We start from the raw sequence: 17,408 nt of genomic DNA, 5'->3' as shown, positions 1-17,408 counted from the left end.
CACTGCAGTTTGTGAAGTGCATAACTTTCAGTTAATGGCTATATACCATATAGACTCGTGTAAGGGCCGCACCCCCAACTTGGCAGCCCAAAATTTCGGGGGAAAAAAATTATATCAGAGAAGCAATCGCATTCGATGCCCAGATGCTGCACATGCGCATCGTCAAATTTTTGCGCACTGCGTACTTCCGCGTGCCGCTACTAGATGGCAAGAGCTGCACATTGACCTCTGATGCAATGGTACAGCCGAGGATCCGGGGGGGAGTGCAGAAGTCACCGGCTGCGGCGGCAACATTTTGACCAGACGGTTCGGTCCCATGCAAGGATCACACCTCGTCAGAATTGTGAAAAAAGATGCGGCCGTTACACAAGTCTATAGGGTAAGTCATGCTGTGCATCCTTGCAATTGCATGCAGCGCTTCTTCGGTCACCTTGACCTTTCCATAGCTTTATCACCTTTTATCTGTGCGGCGCAAGAGATACATACATATCATTAACCTCCCTGTTTCCACTTTTCTTTCTCTCCATATCAGCACAGGCCCACACGTACATAACACAGAAAAATGTGAATTCATTCATACAATCTTGTTACACCATCAAATTCACAAAGATAGCCAGATTAACTTTCAATATAGACAGAATCACATTTCCTAAAGTCATGATCTCAAACATGACATCAGGTAATCAAAAAAAGTGGATACGGGTGTAATTTAATAGTGACTATCACATTCTGATAAGTACACCAGCTGGTATAAATGCATTCTGCATCTCTCAAATGTGTGCTGCTGATGCACATGTGAAGCCAGAGAAGCGATGTTGAATGAGACAACGAATGTCAAAATCCTGCAACTTCTAGATTTCATGGTGTAAAGAATTAGGGTACAAGTTTAAGAAAAAGCACAAAAAGACGGCCCTCACAATGCAAAACTTTGACAGTACAGCTAAGGCATTATCATTCCTTTACATCCTGAATACATAAAATGTGTCACAAGAATTTTGGGCAAGGCACTTTTGAATCTTACTTACCTTTGCTGGAAAGTTAACATCAGCTCCCTTTTCCAGCAGGAGAGATGCAATGTTACTGTTGCCATAATGAGCAGCTATGTGAAGTGGAGTGAACCCACTCTGCAATATCAGCAAATGTGAACAAAAGCACAGTGTTAATGAGCCAAACATGAAGTAGGAGCCTAGGTAATTGACAGGAAAAGAAAAAAAAATGTCAAATTTTCTGTTGATACTTTTTTTTCTCTTTCTCTCCTACATTTCTTTACTTATGCAGCTTCGAGAAAACATAAAAGCTTTGAAGTATGACCGTGCATTTTTTTTCTTAGTGCAAGCAGAGATTTCAGGTTGTGCACTGAGGATTCTATTGTATCCTCAGTTCTTCAAAAGCCAGGAGAGTAAAGGAGCACTCTCATCCTCACTTTCCACAGCTGTGGAGCACTGTCAGGACAACATAAACGCAGCAGCAATGTGCCACAGCAGTTCTTCTGAACATATGTGCAGTCACTTAAAAAATAAATTTAACAGGTTCCACATGCAACAGTTTTTATTACAGGCCCAATGATCTTGCACAAACAAGCGCATTGGGCCGCTCTTGCTCTAAAGGCTAAAGTACAGCTCTGTTTCTATTGTAGATGTAGTGTTTCTGGCTGGAAACACTTGTAACAATCCCAACTGCACTTTTAATAAAACCAACTGTGATGTGATCAGAGTCCCAAGAGCTCCCGACTAGGTTATTTAGGCTGCTGTCATGCTATCTGCTTCTCGACAAGGCGACTACAAGATTAAATTAGCAATAATTCCTCACACTATTGTAAGGTCTGCATTTTACCATATTCACGCTAACGAATTGCAGGTCAAGGGAGCAAAAAGCTGACGAACAGTAGTATCGAAGCAGTACGGTACAGTACTAGCATCATACAGTGCAATTCACTTGTAATGGTAACCAGATAATCTGATAATTTAAATGTTTACAGTCATATCTCGACTAACATTAAACCTGCCACCCAAGGACATTCATACACTTGTAAGGGCAGCACTTTTCTCACATTATCTTTGAAGGGTGTGGTGTTGAATAAGTGCACCTTTCAGAATGGCTCAGTCTTGTGATCTACATTAGCTTGCACTGCGCCTTTGAAGAAATCCTGTCATATGAAAGAACTGTAGAAAAGAAAACTTTTACTCTAATATTTAAGCAACAGCAAAATGAAATGATGTGATATACATTAGGCATGCAAAAAGAGTATGTCATCTGTGCTTGGTTATTATATAGCAGCAACTTGACAATCTCACTGTGAACTGAATCTAGCCCACATACAGTCACTGCATAATTTCATGATTGTATAAAACTGCTGGGTGCATTCCTGTGTCTGCTAATAACCAGTCCATGAATATTTGCCATTATTTACTCTGAATACTTTCACTAGATCATTTTATTTTATGCAATATTTTCCCAAAGGACAGCTTTCCAAAGTCTAGGATTTCCCCTTGATATCCAATATGTGTTAGATAAAGTCATCACTACGTATACTTTATTTGTGCATAGAGGCAATGTGGAAGGCAACAGTTATAAAGAAGCAGATTATTATAACTTAGATGCATCCCTTATAATGTGCCACCACAGAGTGGAATAATATTATATTACATTTATAAAAATCCGCTACATATCCAACTACATTGTGGGATGCGGTGCATCCTGAAATAGTGGAATGCACTGTAGCAATATGTTGTTTTTTTCTAAACCACATCAATTATTATTTAATTAGAGTGCATCTACTTTATGCAGGCACAACACACATATAAAGGTAAAAAGAAAAAGCTGTCAATGCATATAATAGAAAGTTTCGTGGAAGATGTAATACATGGTCAGTCTTTGGTGTTCCACAAAACTTTCTTTTACATGGCTATGCACACTTCAACACTGCACGCATGAGGTGAAAGTTCAGTGGACAGAAGAAATGGCCAGCCTTATACTCCACACAAAACTTTTGTCCACTTGCATAATGCTGAGTGAGCTGACATTACTTCTCACTGAGTTTAAGGGCAAAAACTAATTACACGTAGGGGATAATGACTTATCACTGTTAGATTCATCACTTACAATCTACAGCATGACGGACTAAAATCAATACCACAGGTTTTCACTGTGCAAAACACCCAGTAAACAAAGACCCCTTGCAGAAAAGGGCTTAGCAGCTAGACAACGTAGACGAGACCTTAGAAGTCACATCAGGATTATGTTCGCTGTGTAGCAGCAGAGCAGCTGCTTTGCAGTCGTCCTTTTTGGAAGCAATGTGCAGGGCTGGTAAGCGGACTTTCCCCCGAGCGTCATTCTCCAGCAGAACTGCCACCACCTTGTCATGCCCTTGTTGCAATGCCACTGCCAGAGGGGTAAAGCCATCCTGAAAGCAGCAAAAGTGACCCCAATCAGAGCTCGCCCACTCCACAAAGTTGAAGTAAGCCTTACTTCTGTGGCGAGGCTCTGATTGGCGCCATTGGCCAGGAGGAAACGAACCACTCCATCGTGGTTCTCCTGGGCGGCCATGTACAAAGGTGTGAAGCCATTCTGCGACTGCACGTTGACATTGGCTTGCTTCTGCACCAGCAGCTTCACCACCTCTTCTTGGCCTGCCAGCGACGCTATGTGCAGAGCACTGTTGCCTTTCTGTGAAAAAAAAAAAAAAAAAAGCAGGATTTAAAAATGAGTGATGCCCTTTCTGAGAAAGATGTGCCTGGAAAAATCATTTCTGTTAATACTGAAGGTATCTCAATGGAATTTGTTATGTTTGCATGAACTAGTTTTGTTTGTTGTTTCTCTTAAATTAGCTGAAGATCACTTTCATAACTTCACAAATGTATTTACCTTAAGAAAAGTATGCTCACTGAAAGGTTTGCGGTTCCTTATCAGGTGTAGGGGAACATTTAGTGCTTTCTATGTGCCACAGAAAGCTCCAAAAAATACAACTCAGTGCAAAAAAAATTTACATGCTGCAACTTTAACCCTTTCAGGGCCAATGACGTTAATATACGGCACTGTAAACAAGTCCAAAATGGTCGATGCCATATATATTTACAGCGCCATCTGTACATTTAAAGAGTGCACCAATTTCCAAATTTTTTCTTTCTTGGCATGTGCTACCACTATGTGGGAATACAGGGAATTTTTTTCTCGTGCCTCGCTCTCTCGGTTTTCGTTGCATGGTTTGTTGTAGAGCTAGTATGTTTGCTCTGGCGCATCTATATACTACTGCTCGCGCATTGGCGCACACAGGGGTGGGCGGCGGTTAGTTTGAGTTTTGTTCCACAGGCGGTTTCAGCCTCTTGCGCTCGCAAAATTGATGGCTATCTCGTTAATAATCGCTCAAAAGGTGACCGCCTGTTACTCACTCGTTTATTGCTCACAGGAGTGCGCATACGAAAGATGCCACCACGCATGCGTTTCCTTTTTTTTTTTTTTTTTTGAGACTGCCAAAAACTAATTGCCTCTGGTTAGCGATAACATGAAGATTAGTGGAAGTTTGTCACGCATTTTTCTTTGCTTTTTTTGATGGGCACACAACCACACAGTTTTCTTGAGTGCGCTCACCTACGCAGTTCGATTAAGCTATGGACATAAATATTAGTGTAAGAGCAGGAACATTTGAGACTTGCGAAATATTCTAGTGTGTGCATTTTCTAAGCCTTGAACTATGCATTTAGCAATGCATCAAATTTTTAAAAGTTTATTTTCTGTTTTATTGTTGTTATTCATGTATAAACAGTACATATATACCAACGCAAAATATTTTTTTCTCACTTTACGGTCAACCTAGAAAAATTAGAGTAATTTTTTTCGAAACAGATCCCTCTGAAGAATTTAAATCTGCAATAAAAAAAATCAACCCTGAAAGGGTTAATAAACAACATTTTAGCTCTAAGCCTCCTTTTTCAAGCCAAACATTATTGTTTTTGTTTAAAACTGCCTGATGAAAGCTACTGAAAATTGAAATATGCTTTAATTGCACTCTGCAGAAGTTTCTGTATACACGAGGGCAAATTGGAAAGTCCTTACCTCGATTTCTTTTTAGCCAAATTACGACTGTAAATGCGAAGTCAACATATTGATTCCCAGCAGTGGACCTTTCTTGGACTGACCCAGCCTTATCTGCCATTAGCTCTGCGGCACAGTGCTGCTGTCAGTTGTTAAAGATGGCAGTTGTTTTTCACACATCAATGGCATACGAGCAACGTATTCGATTTCTATGGAGGAAGGGACAAACGCCCATCGAAATCCACAGGGAAATGCAGCCTACATATGGGGAAAGGTGTCTCACTTTGAGAAGTGCGAGCCAGCGGTGTTGCAAGTTCGCAAAAGGCCGTGAAGACTTGCATGACAATGAGCAATTGGGGAGGCAGCGTGCATCGCTGACTGACGACATTTCTCAGATTTAGCGCCGAGATGGGACAAATGTTTGAGCCGGTGTGGGGACTATGTGGAAAAACAGTGTAACGTACATAGAATAGCACATATATTTGAAATAACCTGTGTGCACCTTATTTTGGCTAATAAAAAATAGGAGCAAAGACTTTCTGATTTGCCTTCATACATGCCGAATTTGACTGAAATTGGCTAACATGAATACATTTTAGTGCACACAAATACTGATATTGACACAAAACAGTGAACAGAAAAAAACACACATGTTTAGCAAGGAATTTACTATGACGACATAATGGCAATACATGTTGAAATTACATAAAGTTCTGGCCAATGAATCTATAAACCCAATATTTTAAAAAATCTTGCAGAATTTCTTGCTTGCAGCCTCTTTAAAACAAGTTCGCCCCCCATCCCACTGAGGCGATGTGCATTTGCCTCAGCTGTCTGCTTTGTAGACACCCTTATGTTGCACTGCCTGTGATCTCTCTGTTTGCTGTTTGTTTGAACTTGCCTAGCGGGCACTTAATGCCATCTTTGGCGTCCTTTGTGCCACCACTAATGACTGAGACCAGAGATGCTGAGTTTCTTCATATGCCTCCATTGTGTCCAGGAAGAACAATGAGTACTGCACAACATGTACTTCAACGCACAGCCTACTAAGCAGGAGTTCAAAGTACATGCGTGATTCCATCTGCCATCTCTTACCTCAATGCATAAGTGTTCTGTGGAAAGTACATCTAAATTAGTCTGCCCAAATAAGCGCGAGGACACTCAAATGCAGGAATTTGAGCGCTCCCACTTTCAAATTTGGGTGTGGCTGTGGACAGGCAGCAGCTGGGTGCGTCACGCACAGGAAAACAAAAGGAAATAGGCATAATATGTCTGCCTATACAGCATTCCTTGCTGCCACGTAAGCAGCCCCTCCAGAGCATCCCTGAAGAACTCACACTTCCAAGTACAGTATGCACTGTCAAAAGCTACACTTCACCAAATATGGTGCGATAATTTAATAATGATACTACAGAAATACGTCTCATTCACCATTATGAGCACACACAATGCAGCCAGCATCATCATCGTTGTTGTTGTTGTTGTTCTTGTTGTTATTATTATTATTATTATTATTATTATTATTATTATTATCTGCAAAGCAAGGTAGAGAGCACTGGCATCTACAAAAGAAACAAAAGGAGCCTATTCCTAGTTGCACAAGTTTAGTTACAGCTAGAAAAACTGTGTTAAATTAATGACAATTCACAATTCTTTGGCTAATTACAACATAATTTTTGCACCCATGAACAAGTGCACTGCACTGAAACATCTAGAATTGCTATTCTTATCGCAATTATATTTTTAATGATTACTTATAAAAGAAAAATTGCCAAACATGTTTGGTTAATGATTAGTTATAAATAAAGCCTTATCTGCATGCATCATTACTATCCTGGAATCCTCCAAGAGGCACAAGAGTCAATCTGTTGTACACTGCTTAAGGACTTCCAGAAATACATTTCATTTCTTCATGACCATCTAGCCTTTAAGTAGTTAAAGACATGTGCCACCTCTTGCAGAGAAACCCGTCATTCTACCATCTTTCACGTTTGGCTTGTTTCAAACTATGCTGTTCCTAAACATTTGCACAATGCACACCAATATCAAAAGTAAACTAAAAGACTTTCAGCAGAAATAATGGTTAAGAAAGAACAACCTCAAAAAGCTTTAGCACATCTATCCAAATTCTTAGTAGGCATAGATTAAGAACAATGTGAGCTGTCAGAACTGTTTCACCCTAAAGGTCCCACAAGGATTTCCAAATTTAACCTTTCTCTGATGCTCAAGTTTTCAGAGAAATCACTCAAGTCTGCTTACACAAAGACCATCAGAAAACTTTAGGCTTTCCACCAACTACTGCAGCGTCCTGGGCACCCCCACTTCCAAGGTTACTTGCAACATCGTGAATTATTTGGACTTCAGCACATGACGTTTAAACGACCCAGTTATGTGCACTGGGTCCACTTGCTATCCACAGCGTTTCACCTCAATACTTATATTCTGCTACCTGTGAGGATTCTTTGCAAATACATTTATGAACATTATCACCAGCAATGCCCAATGTAGACTGTCACCAAAGATTACGTTCCCTCTAGTGAACTGTACAGAGGACGACACAGCAAGGCATAAACAAGCTCATAACAGATGATGCTATAACGCTATGAAAATGCAGAAAGAGCATAAAAGAAAACTCAATTTAAATGGCATTGAACAGATAGTCACCTAATCAGCTCTCATGGATTTAGTACGAACAAGCAACACAGATTCACGAACGTTTCCAGCAGAAAAGTTTAATATTTAAAAATTCCAAGTAACTGGAATGAGGATACGAATATGGATGTGTGCATTGATGGGGGATGATAGGAGGTGGAATTACAGCATAAGGGAACAAGTAACATAGCAGACATTAGAATCTATGTTCAATGGAAAAGACAGATCCTCTGGCCGTGTGCTGCTGCAATACCACTTGGAAGAAGCATACAGAGAAGTTGATGACAAGAGGAAACAAGGTTGGCCAAAGGTGACAAGGTAGCAGGACCAAGAAGCCAATGGACCAAATCAGGATTAAAGGAGCTAATGTGAAGGACAGGATAAGATGAAATAAAAAAATATGAAGAATGGGAACTCAAGAAAATAATGGCACACAATTGTAAGAGACAGAAGCTCCCAAGCAGTGGGAAAAAATGTGTTGCACAAGGAAAATATACAGATGCAGTACCAGTGCACTGACACTTTGTCAATACATTTCCACAATTATTACCACATTTAACATAAGAAAAAGAAAAACAACAAGGAAAGAAAAGCTGTGAAGTACATATTAACAGTAATTGCCATTCAAAACAAAGCAGTACTAACGAAATTAAGAGACTATCATCAATAAACACTTTTTGCCAAATAATGCCAAAGACATTGTCTATACCTACCTTCGTGGTAGCATTGACATTAGCTCCACGCTTGAGCAGTTCACTAACCACGTTGACGTGGCCTTCCTTAGCAGCCAGGTGGAGCGCATTGAGCCCATTCTGCACATAAGTAGAACATATTACTAGTTTAGTGCTGTTACACAACATGTTGAGGCACAAGTGATTTACTCGGAATGTTTCAGCTTTTACAGTTATGTTATGGGAGATGCTGTGGCAGAGGCTTCAGAATAATTTTAACCAGCTAGGATTTTCGACAAGCACCAACTCTTCGTGAACAGATGATCCTCCCCAGTGATCCAGCTGCAGGGAACACAATCTCATGCTCAACATCGCACTGCTTTAGCTGCCGATCACTGCTGCAAGTTGCATGGCCAAATGCATTATTTTCATTACTTCTGCACTAGAATTAAAAAACACATCCAACATGATACTACCTCCATTATATCCAATATTTGTTGTAATATATGAATCAATATGAGCCAAAAAACAACACAGGGATGATACCTCCAACAGGCCAGCAAAGGGTCTCCCAGTCAATTTTATTGGCCTGTTAATGCCTTGCCGTACAAATATGCGGCACATGAACAACATTAAATTACACACATGTGCTTTGCAGTGGCATGATCATATGGGATCGGTAGGCAAGCTGAAGCCTCTGGCCAAAATGCACAAGCACATCCTAAATGTGCCATTTCAAGCTGCCGTTGCTGATTATTTGACATTTTTAGTGCCAGAATACATTTTAAGCTGCAAATGAACAAATATTCACTATGCCATAATCAATATTGTCTAAGATCTTGAATTTCGGTTTCATTCTATAGCAGTAGAATACACATTAAAATAAGGCATTTTAGATTTACTTCATCATACCTGATAATTTTTACACTGTGTTCATTGTATCAAGGTTTGACACCTAGAATACACAAAGCTGCATGTCCCTAAGCCCCACCCCCCCTCTCTTGCAAACTGTTAATAAAGCAACCTCATATAGAAAATCGTACACATTTTGTATACAGGGTGTCCTAAATCTTATTAACCAGGCTTTTTAAAAAGCACTGTTGCAATCTGCATAAATAAAACTAATGCAATGGCATTGTCAGTGATCTTGTACAATTTAGGGTAGTTATTGTATTCTATTTATCCAGTTACATGCCAAGGTTACTGTACATTCATCATTGATTTCTTCAGCTATGTTAAAACAGACAATGAAATTAATGGTCATGGTGAGAAATCAATAATGAATTAGTTATAAATGAAAATTTTAAACAAATTTCTTCGACTATGTGAACATGCTAAAGATTTAGACATACTTCGAAATGATTAATTTCAGTTGTTTCCACCACACTATCTACCACTTAGTCTTTTCTTCCATGCTGAACAGAAAGTAGCTAAAAGTATAAAATTACACCACTGTGGCTAATCTGTCAGTCACAATAATAATCCGCACATATTCGCTGGAAATAAAAAAGCCTGACTCCTCTCCTAGTCCATCATCTAAGTGGAAGCAATGGAGCTCTAATAATCATTGGTGACAAACATCAGTGCATAACAGCCAATAAACATGGCAAAACAATGCATGCCGCTTCAAGGTGCAATACGATGCTGGAAGCGTGACTGACAGAATGTCACAGACACGTACATAACTTCTTCCCTGTCGCACGGATACAGAATCAAGTTCCCCAATTCAAAGCCTACTTGAAGGCAGTGCGATAGCATCATGCAAGCGAACTATCACAGTGTAACTTGATACTTTCACACATCATCTATCCTAGATCGGCAAACAAATATATATTAACTATGTGAAAGGTAATGCAATGATTCTAATACTTTATCATGTAAACAAATCCAAAAAAACATCTAGGTTTCAGAAGACGAATAATTAATCTTAGCCAACCCACTAATTAGACAGAATGCCAAAAAATACTCTGAAGTGCGCAAGGTCACAGAAAACAGCCCCATATCATATTTATAACCTGCAACTTGGATCAGTACTTATTTAAAGCCTGGCTAATTTTAGCTAGGGTCCCCCTTTAACAGAGCCAGGAATCAGCTTACTGCATTGCTTGTGTTGATGTCTATGCTGCCCTTGAGGTAATCAAGCACTTTTTCCAAGTTCCCAGCACGAGCAGCCCGCAGGAAGCTGGCGTTGCCATCAGTCTGCATGAGACAAAAAAAATTTCACAAGTTGCATGTTATGCCGAAAAACCCTGGCACAATAAAATGAAGCATACTTATAAGAAGTAAGTGCTGAAGCAGCCCTGCACAAATGCTTAGTAAAGCTTGGGCACTTTACATTTTGAAACAACACTCATACAGGCATGAACAACAGTTCCTTTAGCATTCAAGCAGGTTGGCTAGACTGTTTCTGGCATCGACCCTGTATACAAGCAGACGCTAGAGAAGTGCACACAGAGTGAGCATACTATATTTACAGCCCAGACTCAACCTGCCTTTTATGTTACAATAATTACTGGAAAGAAATGCTGTGCTGCCATTCATTCATTTAAGCACATTGAGTTGAATAGGATGCACCACACCTGTACCTGTCCTTCTGGTATATTATAATAATGTGCTGCTCTCAGCCAACCATCTATTGATATGCTCCAGACTGGGTTGCCAAACTCAAGGTTGTTCAGTTGTGTCATAACCTTGCCTCAATGAATTCATCAGCGCTGTGCTCTTCTTTCCATAAAGGAAAAGCCAAGATTGCTGGGGTTTCTTAGCAGTAGCTGAGGCACGCAAGTGCCGATGCCATTATGGTAAATGTGCAGGACACACGCTTTGAAAATCATATTCAAGTGGGAAAAGCAGCGCTCCAGTACTTTGTGACAACAGTTTTTTCAAGCTTTGGAAGAAAGAACAATGCAAGGAAACTTACTGCATACTTTGACAGTGAGATCTTGTGTTTCAAAACCTGTATAATATTTAAGACAATTATTCTGCTAAGAAACTCGCAGCATCTAAATTTTTAACATCAGACTATCTCTGTTTATCATTAAATTTTTGGTAAATTTTCTAAATGGCCAAGCTTAGCCGTCACAATCCTACACATGGGTGATATTTTTTTCAGTAATAGCCGCTATGAAAGCTTGTGTCTAATATTTCAGGCAATTAATGTTGATATCTCAGGAAACAGCCCAAGATGCTAGCATGCTGAAACTGAGAAGAATAAGGTGAATTGAGGGGCATGATATTTAGTAACAATCCTATGATCCCAACAGAGAGTGAAGCAAAGAAAAGACTAGAAAAAATTTAACAGATCATTTTTTTATTATCCACGAACTGTAGAAGTATATATAATTGATGGTTAAATTTGGAATACACCTCATATTCATAATAATGGAAAAGGGAAATGAAGGTGGGAGAAAATAACTTTTTGTCGTCACTAGGAGATAAACCTACAGCCTGCAAACACATGATATAGCTACTAAACTTATTGAATTTCTGAAGCTAAAATACACAGAAAAATCGTAAAGTATGACCACTGTGAGTATGACTTACACACAACCTACAGACATGATAGCATCAGATTGTAATTTGACTATACGAGAAAACATATTTTGTTAAGCAAAAACTAAAAAAAAAACCTTTTCCAGCATTTCCACCATTCATAGACCGGCCACGGCTTCTGCCATTTGCACGTGCCGGTATGTGAGTATATCAGGGGCCATAGAATGGTGCGCTTGGTGCCTTGCAATACCTCCAGATGGAGCTTGCCTCCGCCACATTGCGGCCCACACAAGGGGCCGCTTTTCTACCAGAAAGCCCACCTTCGTGCATAGCATTCAGGGCCAGCATTTCCCAGTAAACATTGCAGTTACATACACTCCAGTTGCCGGGAAGCGTGGAAAGCAGTCAGGGATCTTTGAATGCTATCGCGTTCCACTCTTAAAGGTAAAGCTTAAGCGTTCTCCATCTTTTCATGTAAAAGGCTGTGCACTTATTCAGACATGCACTGCATAAGGCGACTCCAATTTAGTAGTACTGTCTCACTCTGAATAAGTCAACAGGCCCTGTCATATGTCTTACTTGTCTTTCTAATATTCAATGCTCATAAATGAGGTGCACTTTTTGTTCATTGTATACCGTGCCCAAGTGGTCTCAGGAGCCTTAGCATCTTAGACCAGATTGAGAACCACCAGCTCCACCACCACTATGAAAACATAAATAGTTGACCTACATCAATCCACAAATAAACCAAAATACACAGCATTAATTAAGACACAATTTGAAAGTGCAAATGTATAATCAGAAGCAAAATGTGGTCAAAAGCTAGTCTATTTCCCCGGTGCTGACCAGTCAATGAGATGGCCAAATTTTCCAGCAACATAAGGAACACAGTTAATGCTCCTTAGAAGAACTCTATGGGCCCTAGCACTAAAAGGATGGTTCTCAGCAGCCTTTGGTCTGCATAAAATTATTCAGCCATAAGTAGCCGTAGCAATGATTTGACAACACTCAACCACATGTGAATCTCAACTTAAAATTTTAAGCAGCTGATATTACAAAGAATTAATAGAGTAATAAGTGTGCAAAACAACAAACTCCACTGCATTACACAATATTCACAGCTCCAATAATAAAATTATAAATAAAGGAATAAATCAATTGTACAGTTATACTCAGCAGCCAGAGATACACATAATGTTGCAAGTACCACAGAAGTTCATATGACGTGAAAAGTATTAGCAAGCTTGTGGAAATTAATATCGCTCTTGAAAGCTAGAAGCAGAAATTATTGGACCAAATAGCAAGGACCAGCAAACTATGCATCACGTGAAGCAAATGCAGAGTCGGTGCTTACATTTCAGGAGCATAAGCTATCTGTAGTAAAAGGATTCAATACAGTTTCACCAAACTCACAGGCATGCAGCAAAGAGCCATTAGGTGCAACTGCAAACTACAGTCTCACCACTAAATGTAAGCACTCTTCCAACCCTTCATTGGTGATTTCTGGTGGAAACACAGGTAAAGCTTCCAGGTGAGATGAGCCTCCACGCAGATAACTCACAATTGCAGCCACGGATGAGAAAACAACATAGATCCATTCATAAAAAGCAGAAAACGCACCACTGTGCCTTAGATTCTGGGACTCATCTGCATCCATCTCTGCCACTAACCAAGCTAGTGCCCATGGCAAACCCACACAACTGAATGTCTCAAGAGCCGGCATAGGGGCAAGCCAGCAATGGCCTTGAGCGGGTACCGCCTCTCTCCAAAGATTCCGTGAAATTGGCATGACTTGGGATTCCACGCTTTTCGAGGGCCTGTTTTTCTCACACGTTGGTCTGCCAGTTAGCTAGGCTTACGAAGTTCTCCCTACTAGGCAGGCAAGGTCTACTGTAATGACACCAGTCTTCAAGCATTCTAAACAGCCAGAAGAACACCTGCAAACAGCTTAATGATGCGTAACTGTTACCAGTGCTGTTGTATTGATTTGAGAAAACATTCACTAGCCCTGACCATAACCTCAATCAACAAAAGAATCCTTTCTGGTGCTAACTATGAAGACATCTACTTCGGAAAGAGAGCCAACGAAAATGTTCCTGTATGTCTGCATATGTTTCACACTGTGTAGACTGTCATAGGTCTCTCTTTGTTTTTATTCAAGATGTAAATAAACTATTATTATTATTATTATTATTATTATTATTGACACACACATGTGTTGTGCAATACCTGCAATGACATTCATGGTTTTACTGAATATGACAGTTGCCAAAACCTTTCAGCTTGCAATCACTGTGCACCTATTAGCTGATATGCTGATTTAGACTCCCTTTCATCATTACTAATCACTCGGGGTGTGTGAATATTTTAAATTTTTAATACGAATAAAACAGTCGTTGCTATTCATCTTAGAGAATTCACTATTCGATGTTATTGAATACTGCTTTGGTTATAAGGCACAACAGCACTAATTGGAGTCTACAGGGAGAAACAGATGCAAATGGTTACTGCCCAGACTGATTACACTGTAAGGAAGCTGAGGTGGTTGAGAGGCACTAGTTGCTGAGCAACTGCATAGAGTAGCTAACTCCTGCTCAGTAATTTTCAGTCATTCATTAAGGATGCCTCACATTAGAACAGATTACAAACTTTTTCTTCAATCTCAGCAAAGCTATTTATTAAAATAATGAACCCTCCCACCACTTTTGCATCCTTTAAAAAGTTTGTGTGGTTCTGTACCATTGCACTTCAATCCTTCAACAATCGCAGCACTCTACACACATCTGGTGAGGTGCCCTTTCCTGTGTTTCATTTCTGTCATTGTGATGGTGCTGCAGATACATTCGCCTTTCAGTTGTTTCTCACCTACAAGCTCCTCAGCTGACCGGAACTCCAAGTCTGAACAGCAATACATCTATGAAATGATGCAAATAAGCCTTCTTTTTAACCAGACACCCTCACAGCCTTTCTATTTTACTTTATTTAGAAGTAGAATATTCTGAAGTCGATTCAATATTCAAAGGTAGTTTTTTCCCAGACATTCATATTCAATTGAGAAATTTTTCTATTCAAACACCCCTACTAATTACCTCGCACAGCTAGAACTCAAAGCCAGTGACAAGCACATGATATAGCCCATCATAACATCTTGGGAATTTGTGCATGGTTGTGATCACACAGGCAAATCACATAACTGCTGTGACAAATTTGAATGGCTGATCCCAAAGGTCACCCCATAATATTTCATTGACTTTTAATATTTCCTGACATTCAAATTTGACAATGTTATAGGCATGCTTTTAACATCTGCTGAGTTTGCTGTCTAGAAATTGTCCGACAGAAAACAACACTTCCTCTACCCCTTTCAATAAAATTTCTGTGGTCCTCTTATAAACTATGTCCTGTATTATAAACGTTCAAGGTTAATTGTACTAAACAATTTGGAGTTTTCCATGTGTTTTTCTCTGGAGAACAATAAATTTAATTAAACTGCACATATCTTGGCCACAGATTTCTTTTTTTGGAAAAAATATTGTGCTTACTAGAATCCAACTGCTTTTCTCAATGCAAGTGGCAGATTTCAACAGATACAGTAAAACCTTGTTATGACATAGTTGAAGGGGCAGCAGAGTTTACTTTGTTACATGCTTCATTATAATGTCTGCCCTCACGGACAGCATTGCCCGCTGGGGAGGTGAGTTACCACTGGGTATGATGATGCCAAAGTGCGCAATCATTGCATCCTGCCGATACATAGGGCAGGAACTTAAAAAAGAATCTGGAGAAGAGGACAGCGCAACGAGTGATGGAACGAAAAATGTTAGATGTAACATTATGAGACAGGAAGACAGCAGTATGTATTAGATCGCAAACAGGGCTAGCAAATATTCCAGTTGACATTAAAGGAGCACTGAAACACTTTTCTAACTAATCATATAATGGCCTCACTATTAAAGAATGTCATCCCATGAATCTCATGCCGCATAAATTTCTCTAATCCTTTAACTATATATAGGTGGAGTTACTGCACCGATACCCCGCTTTATCTTCCTTTTTGTCTCCGCTAGCATGCTGGAAGCTACACAGCAAAGCCAAAAGGGCAAAGCCCCGGCCAAAAGTTAAGTGTAACCTTTCAAGAATTGTCATTTTCTTGAAAAGTTATCGGAGTCTATGATTCCCAATACCTGGGACTGCCATGCATGCTTTTGCATTCTCAGATGACAATGATTGCTGTAAACATGTTCCCTGTCCAGCTCCCAACTTGTACATGTTGTCTTCTGCTGGATTCGTATGGTTGTGGAACGGAAATTGTGCAATACAGTTTCAACACCTGAACATTTTCACCTGGGTTAGTATAGTTTTTATGGACATATTTTCGCCAACGAATAACATCCTATGCCGGGAGAAAAGCCATAAAAAACCCCAATAATAACCTTATAGGCTTAAAAACAAAATATAACTTTTCGAGGAATATAAAATGCAAACGATGTTACTGATGGGCAAGTGAAACTTTTGCTCGACAGCCACCGAATCGCCGCACACGTGGATGCTTTGGAACAGAAATCTTAGCCAAAAATAAGACACTCCTCTTGGTTCTCACTAAACAACGTGCCGTGATGAACGCTGCATGTTGATTAGCAGCCACTTCGAGATGCCCATGCCTAGACTGTACATAAACTACAGCGCGCTGGTGCCACCGACGTGGCGTGGGATGAAAGGCGGTCACGTTTTATCCAGAGCAAGATCCAACCTACTAATGTGCCAGATAAAACGCGCGGTTTAGGATAACACCGCATAGCAGTATGAATGCGCGCGCCCGTGCGATGCACTCGCCGTCTCCGCTATTTCCTATTAGTAGCGCCGATTTTCTCTGGGCGCGAACGCAAACAATGTGATTCAGCGGGCCAGGATCTACAAACTTTTGCTGGGTATCACCGGATAAGCGTATTCCGCTATAATACGGCCTTCGGGACACGTCTATCAGCGATGATCCGAAAACGAGCGCTCGACACATGCAGTTGCGGCCTGGGCAAATGTGCAAAAAGAACAAAAGAAAGACTGCCTCGTCGACGTTCACGCGAACTGCAGAACCAACTGCTCCAAGCCATCTTTCCAACAGATTACGAATACGTGCCATTTGCCGAAGCCCAAAAAGGTGCACGCCCACTGAGAAAGGCTGGCTTGTTCTCCCGATCAAAGCGCTTCCGCAAGCTCCGGTCCGCAAATGCATCCGCGTGTTTACATGACCGCGAAGCTACAAGCGCTCGTAACACAGCTACGTACACCAGGCAGTGTACATAGCTCTGTGCACGAGAGGATGCCAACTCATTACATCGCGCGATACAGTTCAAAATGAATTTACCTGCTGTTCTCCTTCAGTAACCATGGTTACCGGCCGCTTGTGCAGCTTAAAGAAGCAGCCTACATCGCCGAGACGATCCCTTCGAAGAGGCGACGAGTTCGCCGGCGCCGAAGAGTTGTTGTGTTGATTCTCTTAACGGCCGATATGCTTGGTTGCTTCTACGCAGGTCAACGGGGCGCGGTTTCGTTGCCTAAATTACG

At 40.5% G+C, this 17,408-nt stretch overlaps 1 protein-coding gene across 1 annotated transcript in view; it reads right to left on the bottom strand.

Annotated features, from left to right (window-relative positions):
* Positions 1 to 17,408, bottom strand: part of LOC126548445 (uncharacterized) — a 338,395-nt gene that overhangs the window by 298,522 nt on the left and 22,465 nt on the right. The window contains exons 2-6 of the mRNA XM_055063629.2: positions 10,452 to 10,553; positions 8,397 to 8,495; positions 3,469 to 3,666; positions 3,218 to 3,403; positions 1,026 to 1,124 (exon numbers count right to left, since the gene is read on the bottom strand). Coding sequence (XP_054919604.1) covers positions 1,026 to 1,124; positions 3,218 to 3,403; positions 3,469 to 3,666; positions 8,397 to 8,495; positions 10,452 to 10,553 — 684 coding nt within the window. The remainder of the gene's footprint in view (positions 1 to 1,025; positions 1,125 to 3,217; positions 3,404 to 3,468; positions 3,667 to 8,396; positions 8,496 to 10,451; positions 10,554 to 17,408) is intronic.

The sequence above is a fragment of the Dermacentor andersoni genome, chromosome 1 (assembly GCF_023375885.2).
Source record: "Dermacentor andersoni chromosome 1, qqDerAnde1_hic_scaffold, whole genome shotgun sequence".
NCBI classification, from domain to species: Eukaryota; Metazoa; Arthropoda; class Arachnida; order Ixodida; family Ixodidae; genus Dermacentor; species Dermacentor andersoni.
This window is presented reverse-complemented; position numbering and strand designations above follow the sequence as displayed.